The 19191-nt window shown below is 56.2% G+C and overlaps 2 protein-coding genes across 6 annotated transcripts in view; one reads left to right on the top strand and one right to left on the bottom strand.

Annotated features, from left to right (window-relative positions):
* Nucleotides 1-438: 438 nt before the first annotated feature.
* On the bottom strand, nt 439-2572 carry LOC133751950 (cytochrome b-c1 complex subunit 9). The gene is made up of 2 exons (XM_062182199.1): nt 2385-2572; nt 439-709 (listed from the first exon to the last, which is right to left on the bottom strand). The coding sequence occupies exons 1-2, from the start codon at nt 2532-2534 to the stop codon at nt 665-667; spliced, it is 195 nt and encodes a 64-aa protein (XP_062038183.1). The 5' UTR covers nt 2535-2572; the 3' UTR covers nt 439-664.
* Nucleotides 2573-2886: 314 nt separating this feature from the next.
* Nucleotides 2887-19191, top strand: part of ZMAT5 (zinc finger matrin-type 5) — a 23716-nt gene continuing 7411 nt past the window's right edge. The window contains exons 1-4 of one of the 5 annotated variants that reach the window (XM_062182347.1): nt 2918-2985; nt 8603-8766; nt 15341-15473; nt 18624-18686. In XM_062182347.1, coding sequence (XP_062038331.1) covers nt 15347-15473; nt 18624-18686 — 190 coding nt within the window. In that variant the 5' untranslated portion in view covers nt 2918-2985; nt 8603-8766; nt 15341-15346. Of the gene's footprint in view, nt 2986-4207; nt 4337-8043; nt 8189-8602; nt 8767-15323; nt 15474-18623; nt 18687-19191 lie in introns of those variants that run through there. The other 4 variants (XM_062182346.1, XM_062182348.1, XM_062182345.1 and 1 more) reach the window with 4 other exon arrangements.

Below are 19191 nucleotides of genomic sequence, written 5' to 3'. Positions count from 1 at the left end.
TGGAGGGGCCTGACTGTGGTGTAGTGGATTAAGCCACCGCCTGTGATGCCGGCATCCCATATGGCTGCCGGTTCAAGACCTGGCTGCTCCACTTCCGATCCAGCTCTCTGCTGTAGCCTGGGAAAGCAGTAGAAGATGGCCAAGTCCTTGGGTCCCTGCCCCCAGGTGGGAGACCTGGAAGAATCTCCTGGCTCCAGACTTCAGATTGGCGCAGCTCCAGCTGTTGTGGCCAGTAGGGGAGTGAACCAGCAGATGGATGACCTCTCTCTCTGTCTCTACCTCTCTCTGTAACTTTCAAATAAGTAAAATAAACATTTTAAAAAAATAAAATTACCTTAAAAAAAAAGTTAATGGAAAACTCCCAGTGCCAGTGGACACCCTTCAGGGGTCACACAGTAGAGATGGGAACGTTAACAAAGCCAACCCCAGAAGCACGTCTCAAGGACAATTCACATTTATTTGCTGATGACTTCAACTAAATAAACTCCACACGCGGCAGAAATTAAAGAGTCTGTTAGGGAGCTGACATCATTTCTTGCCAACAGCTAAGGGTGGTCCAGGAAGAGTTCACTTGCGCTCCATCTTCAAGCAGAGGCCTTGGCTCGGGGCCACGGTCGGCGGAGGGCAGCCCTGGTCCTTCCGGCCCTGAGGGGCCTCCCGGGAACTACTCCTTGTTCTCATACTTGTGCTTGATGTGTTTCCACAGCTTCTGCATTTTAAAGACAAGAGCCATGAGCTGGACGCCCCGCCTCTCTCAGTTCCCAAGAACCCCCAGGACCCAGCGGGTGAGAGCCACACGCCACGCCCTGGTTATGGGGCGGGGGTCTGGCACCTGGCACGGCAGCCAAGACGCTGGTTACGACACCTGCGTCCCATATCCGAGTGCCTGGGGTCGCGCCCAGCTCTGCACCCAGTTCCAGTTTCCTGCTGATGTGCGCCCTTGGAGGCAATGGGCGATGATTCAAGTGCTTGGGTCCCTGCCACCCATATGGGAGACCCAGAGGGAGTTCCTGGCCCCTGGCTTTGGCCTGACCCATTCCTGGCTGTTACAGATATCTGGGGAGTGATCCAGCTGGTGGGAGATCCCTTGTCTGTCTCTCCCTTTCCAATAACACACACACATACATAAAACAAAAAGAGTGCATGTGTAGCAAGCAAACTCAAGGCAATACTCAGCTGTAGCACAATTCCTAACATTTGTAACAGCTTCACATTAAAAACACAAGGCAACAACGGGGCAGGGCGCTCCTCACCAGGCTTTTCCTGGTACAGCCTTAATTAGTTCTTTTATTCCCTCTCTCTCTTTTTTTTACAGGCAGAGTTAGACAGTGAGAGAGAGAGAGACAGAGAGAAAGGTCTTCCTTCCGTTGGTTCACCCCCCAAATGGCCGCTATGGTCGGAGCTACACCGATCCGAAGCCAGCAGCCAGGTGCTTCCTCCTGGTCTCCCATGGGGTGCAGGGCCCAAGCACTTGGGCCATCCTCCACTGCGCTCCCGGGCCACAGCAGAGAGCTGGCCTGGAAGAGGAGCAACTGGGACAGAATCCGGCGCCCCGACCCGGGGTGCCAGCGCCGCAGGCAGAGGATTAGCCTAGTGAGCCAGGGCGCCGGCCCTTAATTAGTTTTCAATTAAAAATTTCACTTTCATTTTATTTGAAACAGAAACCGAGACGGGGCTCTTCCACCCCCTGGTTCACTACCCCCAACAGCCAGGGTGGGCCAGGAACTCAACCCAGCTCTCCCACATGGGTGGCGGGGACCCAACCACGCTGCCTTCCAGGGGGGTGGGTGGGGAGCAGAGCAGCCGGGGTGCAAACAGGGCACCCAAGCGACTCAGGCGCTGTGCACGCCTGCCCCGTAGCAGCCAGGACGCGCACACTGCACGTAGCCCAGCGTCTGGTACACAAGAGGTTTAAAAGTACTCCCTACCTCACGCTTCGTTCCCTGTTCACTACACGTAACGCACACGTTGGGGCCGGGGCATTCACCAGCACGCCGCTCCCTGGCATCCAGGAGCGCCGGTGTCTACGATGTCCCTTCCACAGCCGCAGCCTGCTGTCTGCCCTGGGACCCTTGAGAGGCAGCAGCCAAGTTCCAGCCTTGACTGTCCCCTGCCTCCCCGGTGCGTGGCCCCAGTAAAGTCCTTGACTCTCATTAAGGGTTCAGTGTTGCAAACGGGCCGGGGTGGAACCTATCAAATACCCACGACCCCTGCAAAGTGGGACCTGCTAACCCCGTTTAACGTGTTGGGATCCACGCCGAGCCGAGAGGGCAGTCGGCCGACTCAAGACAGAAAGCCCCCAGGTGATCCCCTTCCCGGTGAAGGTAGACTGAGTCCCGCCCAGCCTCCCCAAGCCCAAGGTCAGGGACGGCTCGGGCCCTCACCCCCTCGTTGATGTGCTCGTAGATCGCGTCCGCGCCTTGATCGAAGGCGCGCTCGAAGAACAGGGCGCCCACGACGATGGTGAGAGCAAAGGTGGAAGTCCGACGGAACAGCAAGGAGTACAACCTCGAAGAGACCGTAGGGCCCGCCATGTTTCCTCAGTGCCGACCTTGCGCCACCGCGCCTGCGCCGAGGCCGACCTCTGGCTCCAAGGGCGCTCGGCGCGCAATACCTTATGGGACTTGTAGTTCCTGTGAATCGCAGTGCTCGTTTTTTTCTAAACGAGGTAACATAACCTACCCATAAGAAAAAAAAAAATCCCACAAGGTCCATAACACGACAGACAAAATAATTTAATAAGAGTTATTACCCAATTTTTATTCTGGCTCATTTCTTACTATTTGAATACGTTGAACTACGACTCCCAGAAACCCTAGTGCTTCCTCCTCCCCCTCCCCGCGGGCTTCTCTCAATTTAGATTCCCCGAAGCTTTCTGGGAAGCGCGGCCGGATACTCAAGGAAGGACTACGAATCCCAGCTAGCAGTGCGCGGCGCGAGGGCGCAGGAGGAGGAGTCCGGGGCCGCTCGGCCCCTCGGAGCCAGGTACCTTCTTTGGCGGGACGTGGAGGGGCGAGTCTGAGTGTCCAACCCCAACCCTCTCCCCCGCCAGGAAGACTTGGCCTCTCCCTTAGACGTGCGCGTGCCCCGCTGCGGGACGGGGCGTGGACAGGGGGCCGAGGGCCTTGGGGTCCGGGGTCTCAGCCGGGATTCCAGGCCTAGAGCTGGCTTCAGGATGGGAAGAGAGGGGTCTGCCTGTGCTTCCTGGTGCCCCGAGCCCCCCGGCCTGGGGTCCGGGACCAGTCCTTCCCTCCTGGGAACAGAGCTAGGGCTGTGGATGCCGGGGCGTCCCGAGAGCCCCCTCGGTGGAGGGGGGACCAGCGGGGGACGATTTCCTGCTCTCTGGGAGCGCTCTGTCGACTTGGGGGCGGGGGCGGGGACGACGACTTAGTGCTTGGAGAACGGAGGCCAGGTTGGTCGGGAGGTGGCCGCTGTGAGGGTGACACGTGCGGGGACCTGAGGGAGGAGGAGTGGGCAGACAGGAGCGTGCGGGCGCATCCGTGGGCAGGGGGCTGCGGGCCTGGCGTGTTTCAAGGAGAGAAGTGGAGTGGATTAGGAAGAGGTGGGCTGGGATCAGCTCAAGTCTGAACTCACAGCCCTCATAAAAGTAGATATCTAAAAGATTTATTTATTTGAAAGGCAGAGTTACAGAGAGGTAGAGAGGTCTTCCATCCGCTGGTTCACTCCCCAGATGGCCGCAATGGCCGGGGCTGTGCCGATCTGAAGCCAGGAGCCAGGAGCTTCTTCCTGGTCTCCAAAGTGAGTGCAGGGGCCTGAGCACTTGGACCATCTTCTACTGCTTTCCCAGGCCACAGCAGAGAGCTGGATCGGAAGTGGAGCAGCCAGGACTCGAACCAGTGCCCATATGGGATGTTGGCACACTGCAGGCATCAGCTTCACCCACTATGCCAACAGAGCCAGCCCCTATTATATATTTTTTTAAATTTTTTTAATTGCACTAGGAAGCCCTGAAGGCTTTTAAGCAGTGAAGTGACAAGATCTAATTTACATTTTAATGTCACCCTGCTGGCTTCTCTCTGGAGAACAGGAGAGGGAGTGGTTTGGTGGTTCAGTTGATCAAGGAAGGGAATTTAGGTTTGAGTGTGGATTAGAGTAGTGATCAGGTTTGGGAGGTAGGGGAGACAAGTGAAGGATGTGGGGGGGAAGACTATGACATTTAAGGTAGTTCTTTAAATTTATTTGAGAGACAGACACAGAAGTCTTCCATCCGTCCACTGGTTCATCTACAAGTGTCTGCAACAGCTGGGGCCAGGAACCCAGAACCAGTCTACCATGTGGGTGGCAGGGACCCATCGTCTGCCACCTCAACGTGAATGTGAGTTGGAAGCTGGGAAGTGGAGCCAGGACATGAATCCAGGCACTCCTGGGCCGTAGGGATAGTGTGGCATTGGGGGGAGGGGGGGGCTGGCTTGGTGAGGGGATGAGCCACTGCTTCCCCCTCCGGCATCTGGTAGTAGGTGCTGGCGTGCTGGCGCAAGTCCCCATAGCTCTGCTTCTGATCCAGCTTCCTGCCAACGTGACCAGGAAGGCAACAGAGGATGGCCCAAGTACTTAAGCCCCTGCCACTCACACGGGAACCCAGGGGTGAGTTCCTGACTCCTGGTTTTGCCTGGTCCAGACTGGTTGTTCCAACCATTTGGGGAATGAACCAGCAGATGAGAGATTTCTCTCTGCCTTCTTTGTTTCTGTGCCTTTCAAACAAGTAAATAAAATAAATCTTTTTAAAAAATAAATGAAAGACTGGATTGCAGGCCTGCCCCTGCCTCTGACTGTGTGGCCTTGATGAGGTCTGGATTCTCTGGACTCTATGTGTGTGTGTGTGTGTGTAATTTTATTTATTTGGGAACCAAAGAGAGAGAGATCTTCCATCCAGGTTCACCTCACAGCTGCCTGCAGCAGCCTAGCCTGGGCTGACCCCAGAGCTGGGAGCCACAATCCGGTGAACCGCATTTTAATTCATCCAAAAAGAGCAACAGTGATGTCTACCTAGGGGAGCTGTTCTAATCCATGACTGTGATTATTTGCCAAGCATCCTGGTGGCCTCTCGGGGCAGGCAGTTGTGAGGCCCCAGGGAGAGACCAGGGGTCTTGTAGTCACACAGGTGATCTGGCCGATGGGAAGTTCAGAGGAGGGGGCATCCTTTACGGTGATGAGTAGGGAAGACCACTGGGAGTCTTACTGTATTTTTTAGAAGTAATTCTCATTAATTTAAGAGCCTCATTTGCTTGAAGCCATCAATTTAGAGATCATTATTCTATACGTAAATCTAGGAAAATAAGAAAAAGGACCTTAACATTGTGGATAGTTTTAATTAATATTTGAACAAAAATTCCTTTATCTAAATGGAGCTAAATTCCTTTAAACCCACGGCTCTATTTACAGCTTGATTACATTCCCTTGAAAGTTTTAACTCCAATTATAAATTTAATATATTTGATTTTCTTTGTAAGTACTTTAGTTACATGGCCTAACAAGCATAATTTCCCCAGGATATCTAAACAGTTACTAGAAAATCCAATCAATTAAATGGATACACTTACTGAATTTTAAAGTCTTGTGAAGAATTAAATGCCATAGTCCTCCCTTTTCTGAGTTTTCACTATCCACAGTTTCAGTTATTGGTGATCAACCATGTTCCAAAAATATCACATAGAAAATCCCAGAAGTAAATCATTCATAAGTTGCAGGTTGTGCGCTGATCTAGTAGCGTGATGAAATCCCAGGCTGTGGTGCTGCGTCCTGCCTGGGACGTGAGTGACCCATGTGTTCAGCGTTTCCACGCTGTGTATACTGCCTGCCTGTTGGTCACTCGGTGGCTGTCTTGCTTACCAAAGGGGGTGTCAGGGTGCCAGTGCTAAAATCAGAATATGTGGTGCACTCCTTCGTAATTTTTGCAGCACCCCAGGTAAGCCCAGTACACAGCCAGCGATTTCCACCACTGACCTCTCAACCTAAAAATCAGGAGTCTAAGGCTAATTACCAACATTGCATCAGTCAGCTAACTATATATACATGTTTTTGACAGGCAGAGTTAGACAGGGAGAGAGAGACAGAAAGGTGTTCCTTCCGTTGATTCACCCCCCCAAATGGTTACTGCGGCCAGCGCACTGCACCGATCAGAAGCCAGGAGCTTCCTCTACCCATGCGGGTGCAGGGCCCAAGCACTTGGGCCATCCTCCACTGCCTTCCCAGGCCACAGCAGAGAGCTGGACTGGAAGAGGGGCAACCGGGATAGAACCAGCGCCCCAACTGGGACTAGAACCCGGGGTGCTGGCGCCGCAGGCGGAGGATTAGCCAAGTGAACCGCAGCGCCGGCCCAGCTAACTATATATTAAAGCTTCTGTATTTTAAATCGGAATCATAATGCCGTCAGATAGTCAACATACTAAATTCCTTTCAGTGCCAAGTGTACAAAACTCAGGACAGGGACATCAGTACAGCGAGTTTGATTTATTCTCTCACCTGTTTTCAGTTCTGAACTTTTCCTGAAGTGTGACAAGACAATCAGTAAAAAAACCAGTTGTATCCACACTAATGCATTATGCCTAGCCTCAAGTTGGGGTAACCATTTTCGGTAAGCTAAGTTTATGTATAATCCGACTGATTTCTTTCTTACAAAAAGAATATTATTTATTTGAAAGGCAGAGCTACAGAGAGAGGGAGAAACAGAGACAGAGCTTCCATCCACTAGCTCACTCCCCAGATGGCTGCAACAGCCAGGGCTGGGGCAGCCTGAAGCCACGAGCCAGGAGCTCCCTCTGGGTTTTCTGCTTGGGTGGAGGCCTTCCCAGGCAGGTTATCAGGAAGCTGGATTGGAAGCAGAGCAGCCAGGGACGACTGTGTCATCCCAGATGACTCTGCTCAGAGAGCTGCCTCGGGTTCACAGGGAAATGTGTTCCTCCAAGCTCTCCTTTCATAAAGGGGTTTACTAGAGGGTTCGAGATTAATTGCTTGAAATACAGATTTCTGGTGCCCCCTCCAGATCTACCAACTCAGGATTTCTGGAGACCTGGCCCAGGAGACTTCATTAAAATTTTTTTTTTTTAATTTTTGTTTATTTATTTGAAAAGTAGAGCCAGAGAAAGAGAATTTCCATCTACTCTTTATTCCCCAAATGGCAGGGCTGGGCCAGGCTGGAACCAGGGGTCTGTAACTTAATCTGTGTCTCCCAAGTGGGTGGCAGGGATCCAAGCACTCGAACCTGCCGCCTTCCAGGGTGTGCGTTAGCAGGAAGCTGGATTGGAAGCAGAGGCAGGACTGGAACCCACGCACTCCCATATGGGATGCTGGCATCCCAGTCAGCAGGTTAACCACTGTTCCACAAACCCTCCCTCGTTTCTAGCAAGGTTTCTTCTTGGGAGCCATGGAAAATTTCGAGCAGCGGTGATCTTAGGAGGGTTGCTCTGCTGCTGCCCAGGGCAAGGAGAGCTGAGGAGGCCGTGTGCAGATCTGGGGGGTGAACTTGGCCTGGCTGTAGTAACAGAGGGTCAGGTGCTTTGTGGAGCCCGCAGGGGGCCGGGGGGGAGAGGGATGAGGGGGAGTCAGAGATGCTTCTGATTGGGATATCTGTTCAGACGTCTCCTCGGACTATTTTTACCTTTCCTATCTGCAAACTGTGGCCTCCTGGGACCTGCAGCCATCTGATGAGAAGCTGTCTCTCCAGCCTGGAGCCCAGGCTCAAGCTCAGCTGACCTTCACTGGGCCTTGAGGTTGGGCTGGGACTGGTTGTAAGCAGGGTGTTCAGCCAGGGGCTGGGGGAAAGGCCCGCTCTCCCCTTTGCCCACCACCCCTCGCTGGTTATTCAGAACCAGGCCCCCTGGACCTTCCACGGCAGCCCCTCAAAGGGAAAGGGGATAGGATTTGGCTCTGCCTGACACACTTTCCACTTTAAAATTTGTATTTATTTAAGAGACAGATCCTATGTGCTGGTTCGCCACTCAAATGCCTGCAATGGCCAAGGCCGCCCAAGGGTACCTGCCCTGTAGATTAGCTTTGCACTAGATTTGGAATCAGGACTTCTCTTTTAAAAAGTATTGAAAGGAAGAGTTACAACAAAGAGGGAGAGACAGAAATCTTCCACCCACTGGTTCACTTCCCAAATGGCTGCAACGGCCGGTGCTAGGCCAGACTGAAGCCAGGAACCTGGAACTCCATTTGGATCTCCCAGGTAGGTGGAAAATGGCCCAAATCCATCTTCCACTGCTTTCCCAGGCACATTAACACGTCTGATCCAGCTCAGAAGTGGAATTCCTGGATTTGAACCAGCGCACATGTAGGGTACCGACATCACAGGTGGCGCCTTAACCCGCTGTGCTACAATGCCATCCCAGACTTCTGCAGATCTGACCCCATCCCAGACCTGCTGAGTTAGAAATTGCCATGGGTGGAGATAAGATGCTGTGTCTCACCCCGAGAAGGGAGGGGAGGCAGACGTAGGAACAAAGCTCAAATGAGAAAGCTGTGTGGGCGCTGCAAAGCACTGGGCCTCAGAGCGGTGTCCCTGACGCACGGGGCTCCAGTCGGGAAAGGCATCTACATTTCCGTGGCACCCCTGCTGTATCTGTGTCCTGGCTGTCTGCAGGTCACCCTCCCAGGGCAGCTCCGATGCCATCAACTCCAGACGGCAAGCATATGCGGTGCTGGGACCTTGCCATGCTCCTAGTGGGCACGCAATAAAGCCGTCCTCTGGCTGTGGTTGACTGTTTACCTGGAGTCTGGTGGCACCGTAATTAGAAGAAATGACAGGTGAGCGTGAGGGCAGTGGGTGGTGCGCGCGAGTCCGGCGTAATTACAGTGTGCATCCCAGCCCCAGCCAAGGCCGAGCTCTTGGGCTTATTTTAGCCTCATGCCAGAGCCAGCTCTGTATCCAAGGTGCACACGATGAAAGAAGCCAAGAATATTGATGAGGTACAGTTGTCTGCCTGCTGCAGCCCCCTCCCCCCCAGCAGGGCAGAAATGGGCTCTGGAGTCAGGCAGACCCCAACGGGAATGCCAGCCCTGGGGTGCCCTGTTTGTGGGGCCTCGGGCATAGATCAATGGTGAAGGCTCCAAGAGATGGGGGGGGGGGCGGTCCTCGGCCCCGCGGGCCCACGGGCAGCTCTCAGGGCAATGAGACGCTATTGTGAGGATGGTTATTAACACGTGGCAATGGGTAGGAGCGAATGAGTATTCCAAGCCCGTTGTCTCATTTGCAGAGTGATCCCTTGGATGGCTACGCAGTGTCTCCATGAGGGTTACGTAAGGGAATGAGAGCTAAGTGCCTATAACATGCAGGAGTCAGACCTGAAGCCAATCCCCGCACTCCACCCTGCCCGCAGTCTCGTCTCTCCCCCCTTCCATCCCCCAGTGTCACCTTTTCTTTGAGCCCGGAGGACTGAAGTCAGGTACCGTGAGACAGCCAGGTGAGGCTTAAGTCAGTGGATGGGTTCAGTAGGGAGTCCCAAAGCTGGCCAGGCCAGGCTCTGCTGAAGACACAGGTCCTGTGGGAGGTGCAGTGGTGGCAGTGAGAGACCCGCCTTTAGGGCTTCTGCATTGTTCCTCTGTGTCTGTCCTTGTCCTGTACCCAGACTGGGGAGAGAAGGGCCCGGGAGGCCTGGGCGGCCTGGGCCTCTGCAGGATCCGTGCTGCTTCATTCCACCAGCAGGTATGGGGCACTGGAGTGGACCAGGACTGTTCAGACAGTGCCCTCTGCCCTTGCGGGACCTGCATCTCAGTGGGGGCAGGCTGGCCCGTGGGACAGGAAGTCAGCACGTGAGAGAGACCGGAGGTTGTGAGGGAAAGTGCAAGCACCCACAGCCTGACTCGTGCTGCGCTGGCTTTGTTTTTCGGTTGTTTTGTTTCTAATTCAAGAGACCGAGCTCCCATCTGCTGGCTCGTTCCCCAAATGCCTGCAATGGCCAGGGCTGAGCCAGGGCCAGAGCCAGAAAGCTGCGAACTCAATCCAGGTCTCCCACGTGGGCGGCAAGGACCCAACTACTTGAGCCATCACCTGCTGCCCCTTAGGGCTGCATTGGCAGGAAGCCAGAACTGGGAGCTGGAGTTGGCAGTCAACCCAGGCACTCCTGCCAGGGGCACAGGCGCCTCGACCACTAGGCCGAGGGCCTGCCCCTCGTTGCATTTTTTTTTTTTTTAAGATTTATTTATTTATTTGAGAGGAGCAGGGGTGGTGCTGTGGTGTAGCGGGTAAAGCCGCTGCCTGCAGTGCCGGCACACCAGGTTCTAGTCCCGGTCGGGGCACCGGATTCTGTCCCGGTTGCTCCTTTTCCAGTCCAGCTCTCTGCCATGGCCTGGGAGTGCAGTGGAGGATGGCCCAGGTCCTTGGGCCCTATACCTGCATGGGAGACCAGGAGAGGCACCTGGCTCCTGACTTTGGATCAGTGCGGTATGCCAGCCGTAGCAGCCACTGGGGGGTGAACCAACGGAAAAAGGAAGACCTTTTTCTCTGTCTCTCTCACTGTCCACTCTGCCTGTTTAAAAAAAAAAAAAAAAAGAAAACACACAAATTATATTTGTTCTGAACATGCACAGACTTTTTTCTCGTCATTATTTCCTAAATAATATAATACAGCAATCATTTACATTGTATCAGATATTATAAGTTATCTAGAGATGATGTAAAGTGTATGGGAGGATGTGTGTGTGTGTGTTGTAGGCAAATGCTGTGCCATCTGGAATACCCTCGGATGTGGGTATCCACGGGGGGTCCTGGCACCCCCTCTCCCTGGATGCACGGGGAAGACTTTGCCTCGGCAGCCGTGGGAGCCTTGTTTGCTGGCCAAGGACAGACTCAGGGAGATGAAATGGTTTCCAGAGGTCACCCAGCTTCTAAGTGGCACAGCCGGAATTCGCGTCCAGACCTGTGGGATCCCAGAGGGGTGGCCTGCTAGGCTTGCCTGCCACCCCTTGGCCACGAGGAGCTGGCCCTGTCACCTGGCGGAGCCCTGGGGAGCCGGCAGAGGCTCTTGCAGCTGTGGACCTGGCTCCTGCGAGTGGGTGGGTGGCACCACCTGTGGTCCCCGCGGCGGGGGAGGGGGACCAGATGGTTCCATGTTCCAGACAGGGCCCGCTTGCATGCTGCCGAGTGCGCCACCGTCAGAGGATGAATCACGGCCGAGAGGGCCCCTTAGTCAGCACCCCATGCTGGAGTCTGGGCACCGGCTAGAGATGCTCCAGCTGTCCCTCCCTCCCCTGTCCCTGACCCCCAGCCCGGGGCTGCCACGTACAGTGGTGCGGGTTGTGCCTTGAGCAAGGATACCTGGGCTGAGGGCTGAGTAGGAGCTGGAAGCTAGCTAGCGTTCTGCTTGCCAGCTCGTTGTATGTGGCAGGGTGCTGTGTCTCTCCAGGAGTCTGCAGGGCCCTTTCTGTGTCGTGCACAAAGGCCCAGCGCCGGCGGCAGTTGGGTCAGGAGCCTGGGCTGTGGCTCTGCAGGGCTACTGAGCCCACCCCTGTCTCTTGTGCTGTGTGCTGTGAGCAACTCACTTCCTCCCTCCTGGCCTCACTCTCCTCATTTGTGATATGGACCAACAGATCCCAGAGGGCACTTGGGCATGGACACCCTGTTCCGTGCCTGACCTGGTTTCCTGAGGCTGATGGTGACGATAGGATGACAGGGGCACTTCCTGGGGGCCTCCTAGGGGCCAGTCTCCATGCTGAGTGCTTACAGGGATGATCGAATTCCTGTAGCCACCTCTTGAGGGTTTGGCCCTGTATTATCCCAGTTTTTGCAGCAGGAACTGAGGCCAGAGGTTAAGTAATTGCCAAGATCCTAGAACTAGAGAGTGGTGGTCCCTGGATGTAAACTCTGACGTCCACTCCAGGGCCTGGCCCAATGCTCCCCTCACGATGCCTTCCCCAGGCCCTTAGACGCAGCCAGTACAGGACCTGGTGCTCAGTGCCGTCCTCAGGCTGCAATGAGGTGCTCCGTGAGCATGCATGCCCCGTGCTGCCCGCCTTCTCCCTGGCCTGAGCCCTGAGCGTGTGCCTGTGACAGTGGGTGAGAGGCACCATTGCAAGTGCCTTCTCACCTACAGAGGCCTTTGACGATCATCTGGTCCTACTGCTTCACACGTGGGTGCCTGAGGCCCAGGCAGCACTGCGACTGAGATGCAGGGTCCTGTCAACCCGCCTAGGATGGTCACGCCCTTCCCACCTGCCAAGTTAGGGGTGGGCAGGAGGGCGTGGGCGGGGAGCTGAGGTTGAGCAGCCAGGATGTGGATGAAGCCGTCACTGGTTTCCCCACACACAGGCCACGTGGTCTGACCTCCTGTGGGTTGGTGTTTGCCGGTGACCATGGGCTTTCCCGATAGAGCCGAGCCCCAGGCACCCTGAGACCTGCTCTGCCCATCCCACGTGGGGGACCTGGGCACACCTCTGAGCCTCAGCTTCCTCGTTTGTGCGTGGGATCATAGGACGTACCTCTTGGGGTTCACAGAGGCCGGCACGGTCCCGGGGGTGTCACAAGTGACTGTTAAACTGTATCAGCAGACTTTGGCTAACGGACTAGGAGTGGGAGATCCACAACCCTGCCGCTGAGATTGGAAACCCAGCTTGGCTGCTTCCCATAGCCACGTGACCTTGACCGTGGCATTTCACTTCTCAGAGCCCCAGTGTCCTCATCTGAAAAAGTGCCCTGGGCTCCACCCCCAGGCTGTCTTGAGAATTAGACGAGGCAATGTGGGCAGACACGAGGTCTCACGTTCAAGACGCCCACGTCCTGTGATAGGGTGCCAGTGTGACTCCAGCTGTCAGCCCGGACCCTGGGAGACAATGAGGATAGCTCCAGAGACTGTGTGGGAGGCCTGGATTGGGTTTCCAGCTCCTGGCTCTGGCCCCAGCCCAGTCCCAGTTGTCATTTAAGGAGTTGAGTGAACCATTGGGTGGGAGTGCTGTCCTCTTTCTCTCTCTCTCTCTCTCTGCCTCTCAAAAATAAAGTTTTTTAAAGCAGCCCAAATGGCTGCTTCAGCTGGAGCTACACCGATCCAAAGCCAGGAGCCAGGTGCTTCCTCCTGGTCTCCCATGTGGGTGCAGGGCCCAGGCACTTGGGCCATCCTCCACTGCCTTCCCTGGCCACTGGAAGAGGAGCACCCGGGACTAGAACCGGCGCCCATATGGGATACCGGCACTGCAGGCGGAGGATTAACCAAGTGGGCCATGGCGCTGGCCCCAAAGAAATAAAATTTTTAATGAGACGATGTGTGTAAAGCTTCTAGCCCAGTGCTAGCACATGGTAGTGGCTCTGATAACAGGTCCCTTTTCTTGTGCTCAGTGCTGGACATCGGCAGTGTCATTTTACCATTTGCATATGCAAACTTCCCTGCAGTACTCTCCTCATCAGAGGCGCAGAGAGGGGAGGTGCTTCTGGGGGCCCTGTGTGAGTTGGTCCGGCCACGGCTGCCTCACAGCCACCATTCTGTGTCGTTCTCCCCAAGGGACCCCCCCCTGCCCCTCCCTTTCTCATCCCTCTCCAGAGCCCGCAGCTCCCCAGAGCTTCAGGCTCCGTGAATGGCTTGGTTAAGCACTCGGCTGTTAAACGTTCGTCTCTTACAATTTCAATCCAATCCCTGTAAGTTTATTGGCAAGACAGGGTGTATTAGATCTGCCAAATTTAATATATCAGGCCTGCGTGTCTGGGACACGGTTTCTCAGCAGTCACAGGAGAAGAGAGGTTTTATACGTTTTCATTTCGAATGACTGGCTGTTCCTGATCCCGTTACAGCCCCTGACTTAATGGCAGCTGTCCCCGTCTGCCACGGGAGTGACTTTCTCCATGAACCCTCGACTGCCCGGGCTGCTTGTTTGTCTCCGCATCTCTCCTCGGTCTTTTCCTCCGAAGATGCACACCTACCTTGTGACCTTGGGGGGCTCACCTTCCTCCTCTGGGCCCCAGGAGCCTGCTGTCTGAAGGGAGGGATCGGGGCACAGCGCGAGGGGCAGGGCTGGGCTCAGGCTCTGCACATCCCACATGGTGGCCCCAAGGACACTGGTTCTTCCCGTGGCCTGGGGGCCCTAAACAGGAGGACCCGAGGGCTGGCCGCGAGAGTCGTTGCCACCCACCTTGCACTGCAGAGTCCTTGGCTCAGGGTTGGTGGCTTGGTCACCATGGCTAAGGGGTCTTAAATGTTCTCATTTCCCCCTGAGACTGGCCGAGGACCTGCCGCCCGAGAGTGTAGAAGCCTCCTAGGGAAGCCGTTGGCGATGGCTTTCAGAGGCCTCCCGACTCTCTAAGCCCTGAGCTGGCCGTGGGAGACAGGACGCCCAGCAAAATGACACCCAGCAGTGGTCCTGGGTTTGTGTTCAGTCACCAGCTGTGTGACCCTCGGCAAATCACGTCCCCTGGCTCAACCTGTTGTCCCAAAAGGAAAATAGGAAATAATTCATTTATTGTACAAATACTTAACTGCCTACTACTGTATACCAAACACTGTTTTTGTTATTGATCTATTTTTGTTTTGTTTTTTAAATACTTATTTATTTCAAAGGTCGAGCAACAGAGAGAGATATTGATCTTCCATTTAGTGGTTCACTCCCCAAATGGCTGCAACAGCAAGGGCTGGGCCAGGCCAAAGCCTGGATCCTGGAACTCCATCCAGGTCTCCCACATTGGGTGGCAGGGGCCCAAGCACTTGGGCCATGTCCACTGCCTTTCCAGGTGCGTTAGCAGGGAGCCGGGTTAGAAGTGGGGCGTCCAGGACTTGAACCGGCTCTCTGATGCGAGATGCAGGATCACAGGCAGCAGCTTAACCCGCTGCGCCACAGCGGCGGCCCTGGGTTCTGCAGTAGAAATCAAGTTTTCACGGTAGATTACTGAGATGGTAGCATCTGAGCAGAGATCAAAGGAGTCAAGTGAGCAAGTGTGGCAGGTATCTGTGGGGAACACCAGGCCGAGGGAACAGCAGGTGCAAATGCAGGGAGGTGGCTGTGTGCCTGGCACAGGTGAGGAGCAGAGAGGAAGCTGGTGTGGCTGGCACGGGGAGAACGTGGGTCTCAAAGGTTAGAGGTGTGGCCTGGACCGGGGAGTCCACCAGAGGACCGGAAGTGGTGCTTCTCCAACCTAGCTGCCTATTAGAATTCCCCATGAGCCTTAAAACACACCAGTGTCAACCTCCCCTCCCCCACCAGAGGTTCTGCTTCAGCTGGGTGGAGGCTGGGCACCAGGAGTTTCTCTGGAATAAGGCATCCTGGGCCCTGCGGCCTGCCGGAGAAGTTCATCCTGGATGCGGGTTGGGGGGAGCCTTGGTGGAGGCTGGCCGTCTGCGGGCACCGCTGGCTTGGCGCATGACCTTCCCCGGGCTGGTCTGACCCAGTGCTTTGCGGCTCCCAGGCAGCCATGGGGAAGCGATACTTCTGCGACTACTGTGACCGCTCCTTCCAGGACAACCTCCACAATCGAAAGAAGCACCTGAACGGGCTGCAGCACCTCAAGGCCAAGAAGCTGTGGTACGACATGTTCCGAGGTGGGTGCCCGGCGGCCCCGGCTCTGCCCCATCCTCAGAGAACGCCTGGCTGTCCGACAGCCTGAGCCTGGGCTCTGTAGGGATCAAAAGAGGAGGAAGCCTGGCTGCTGCCCCGGGGGCACACGGGCCCCTGGAGGGGCTGGCGACCTTGACCGAAGCCCACCTGGGAGGACCAGACAGGAAGGAGGCCTCTCCGAGTGCGCGATGTTTGAGGGCTTGCACAGAATCAGGCTGCCCTGAGCAAGGCAGCAGGTGTTCTTGGGGCAGCGGGGGAGGGGGAGAATGGTAGGGGCTCACAGCAGGGAGTGGATCCCTTCAGGTCTGTGGAGGCCACAGCGTGGAGCGTGCATTGTCGAGAGCAGTGGCTGGCACAGCCAGGCCCACCTTGGACATTGGCAGATGACTGGTTGCTGAATGACTGGCTGGAGGGAGGGAGGGAAAGAAAGAAAGAGGGAGGGCCCTTCTGGGAAAGGCTTCTGGGAGCAGGTGTGGCCAGGTGAATGCGCTGAGGTCAGCAGCACCCAGCATGGGGTCTGGCTCCGGGGGCCTGTGGAGGGACAGTGTGTTGCTGCACGGCCTGCTGTCACTAGGCAGTAAGGGGCCAGAGTGTGGCCCAGCAGGAGGAGCCTTGAAGGGACAAGGGCAGTGGGGCCACAGGGACCCGGAGCCCCTGGAATGAGCCGGGTGGGCCAATGCACCTCAGGCTGGAGAGCAGGATTCCAGGACAGGGCCCAGGGCCCAGGAGGAGGGCACTGAGTCCCCCCGCCAAGAAGAGAGAAGGGGAGGCCGAGAGTCCCCCGGTCTGAGACTCAGAATTCGCGAGAAGGGAGTGGGCCTGTATTGAGGACAAGTGCAGGCCCCAGAGCCAGGTGGCCTGAGCGTCAGCGCCAAGATGTCTGTCTAATCCCGTTGTGTGTGAAGCAGCCGTCCCGGCAGCGCCTCCTCCTGGGGATGTGACAAAGGCTCAGTCATCTCCTTACTGTTTGCCAGCGAAGGGATTACTCAATAGGAATCATGTCCCTGGGTACCCAGAGGGATTGGCCGCAGCCCTTTGTCTCGTGTCTCAGCGCTCATTCATTCAGCCAGTGCTAGGCGAGCATGTCCTCGGCCGCCAGACAAGCTCTGAGATTCCAAGGTGAAGACCACAGGGCCTCCTTCCTAAGCGACTTGGTGCAGGTGTCACGGTGGACTCTGGATGGAGCCCCTCCTGCCCAGGGCTCTGTGCTCTGCTGGCCTCCCCCTCCCAGCCCTGACCCCAGCACTCCCTGCTTGCACTGAGGCGTGTACTGTGCCCTTTGTGAGCCTGGCCTCCCTGCCCCAGGACAGGGCCCCATGTCAGAGACAGCTCCAGCAGAGTTCTGGGGACGCCCTCCCCGACCCCAGGGGCCAGGTCAGGCCCTCAGCTGCGGGCGCCGTGTTTACCCAGTTTATATCCACGTAGGGTAGTGTGGCTGCTGGACCGGAAGGCAGGGCCCGCTCGGACTTGTTCTCCACTTAAATCCTCGTCCTGGCGTGGTGCCTGGCACACAGGGCGTGCTCTGTGAATGTTTGGTAGCTAAACGTCTAAATGAGTGAGCAAACAAACGCGGGGCAGCAGGGGCAGCTGTTAATTTAGGGAGATGAAGCGAGAAGGGCCAACAGGGTGAGATCACAGGGAGCCTTAAATAGCAGGTGCAAGTGCGCAGGCTCCTTTGGGCAGGGCCTGGGCCTGGGCTTCTCAACCCTGGGTGCCCTTCAGAGCCACCCAGGAGCTTTGACCGATTCTGACACTGTCTCCCTCCAACAGAGTACAGCTGGGAGGGGTCCAGAGAGGCCTGCATGTCCATGTCCTTGAACAGCTGCCCGGCAATTCTCAAGTGTGGCAGGGGTGAAGCCCCCCCACCCCCAGCCAGATGCTGGGCAGCCCAGCCAGGGCCCCTTGTGTAGGACTCAGGCCCAGCCCCCTGCCCACCTCAGCTGTCCTAGCCTCAGGGTCCTGGGCAACACCTCCGTGCCCTCCCAGCCCATGGTGCCCTTTATAGCAAGACTGGACCCTGGGACTGGGCACCAGGACTCCTGTTTGTTTTTTAAAGGTTTATTTATTTGAAAGGAGAGTTGCCGAGAGAGAGAGGAGGAAGAGAGAGAGAGAGAATCTTCCATCCTTTGATTCACTCTCCAGATGGCTGCAACAATGGGGACTGGACCAAGCCAAAGCCAGAAGCCAGGAGTTTCATCCTGGCCTCCCACGCTGGTGCAGGAGCCCAAGCACTCGGGCCGTCTTCTACTGCTTTCCTAGGCACATAAGTAGGAAGCTAGTCGGAAGTGGAGCCAAATCTATGGTGCTGAAATCTTTTTTAAAAACTCCCCAGGTTGCTGGGCCGGCGCCGCGGCTCACTAGGCTAATCCTCTGCCTTGCGGCGCCGGCACACCAGGTTCTAGTCCCGGTCGGGGCACCGATCCTGTCCCGGTTGCCCCTCTTCCAGGCCAGCTCTCTGCTGTGGCCAGGGAGTGCAGTGGAGGATGGCCCAAGTGCTTGGGCCCTGCACCCCATGGGAGACCAGGAGAAGCACCTGGCTCCTGCCATCGGATCAGCACGATGCGCCGGCCGCAGCGCGCTACCGCGGCGGCCATTGGAGGGTGAACCAATGGCAAAAGGAAGACCTTTCTCTCTGTCTCTCTCTCACTGTCCACTCTGCCTGTCAAAAATTTAAAAAAGAAAAGAAAAAAACTCCCCAGGTTGGGACAGACATTTTGGTGCAGCGGGTTAAACCCCTGTCTGCGATGCTGGCATCCCATATGGGCGCCAGTTTGAGCCTGGCTGGAGTGCCAGGCTCCAGGTTGCAGGGTTGGGCTGGCCCAACCCCAGCATTGTGGCCATCTGCGGAGTGCACCAGTGGATGGACGATCTCGATCTCTCTCTCTCTCTCTCCCTCTCTCTCTCCTTGCTTTGGCAGGTGCTGGGTGGGGCAGGAAGGGTTGGAGGCACCTGAGACCAGAATCCCTCCGTCCAGCCTCCCCACCTGTGGTTGTGCCCAGCTTATACTCCCCCATAGGCAGGGAGCTCTTTCACTAGTCAAAGCCTGTATCCAGCTGAAGTCCATGCCCCCGAGCGTTCCACCCCCCACTTCCCTCGGGCAAGCTGATCCAACCCACCCCTCCCTCCTCTCGCAGATGCAGCCGCCATCTTGCTGGACGAGCAGAACAAGCGGCCCTGCAGGAAGTTCCTACTCACAGGTAAGGCACTTGGCTCAGCTCAGTGCCCCGTGGGGCCTGCTTGGACCTCTGCAGAGTGACTGTCCTAGCCCTGGCCACCATCCCCAGCCCACCCTGCAGCCTGAGCTTCGGCTCACTGGTCACTTGGGCCTTCCCACAGGTCATGCCTTCACACTTTCAGGCCTGGTCCTTAGCTCTTCCAACCTAGGAAGTGGTTTGATTGGCTCACCCGGAACCAGCAAGCACTGGAGACTGCAAGTGAAGCCAAGAGGTGCTGCTGGCCGTGCTGCCTGGCTGACCAAGTGGCCTCACAGCCCGACCCCTGCAGGGCCTCCTAGAGAGGCAGGGCTGAAGACCTGGGCAAGTGCAGGTTCAAAAACGAGGGTGCTGGTTTTTTATTTGCTCGATACTCGGCTAACAAAGATCCACATGGGGCAGGCATTTGGCCTAGCTGTTAAGACACCCACATCGCACATCAGAGTCCCCAGGTTCCTTTCCCAGCTCTGGCCCCTGACTCCAGCTTCCT

Source organism: Lepus europaeus, chromosome 23 (genome assembly GCF_033115175.1).
Source record: "Lepus europaeus isolate LE1 chromosome 23, mLepTim1.pri, whole genome shotgun sequence".
Lineage (NCBI taxonomy): Eukaryota > Metazoa > Chordata > Mammalia > Lagomorpha > Leporidae > Lepus > Lepus europaeus.
The sequence above is the reverse complement of the archived record's forward strand: the minus strand, read 5'-3'. Positions and strand labels throughout refer to the sequence as shown.

Coding starts and splice junctions, on each gene's coding strand:
- LOC133751950 (XM_062182199.1), bottom strand. CDS start 2,534: ATGGCGGGCCCTACGGTCTCTTCGAGGTTGTACTCCTTGCTGTTCCGT. Junction 710..2,384: donor ACGAGCACATCAACGAGGGG/GTGAGGGCCCGA, acceptor TTTAAAATGCAG/AAGCTGTGGAAACACATCAA.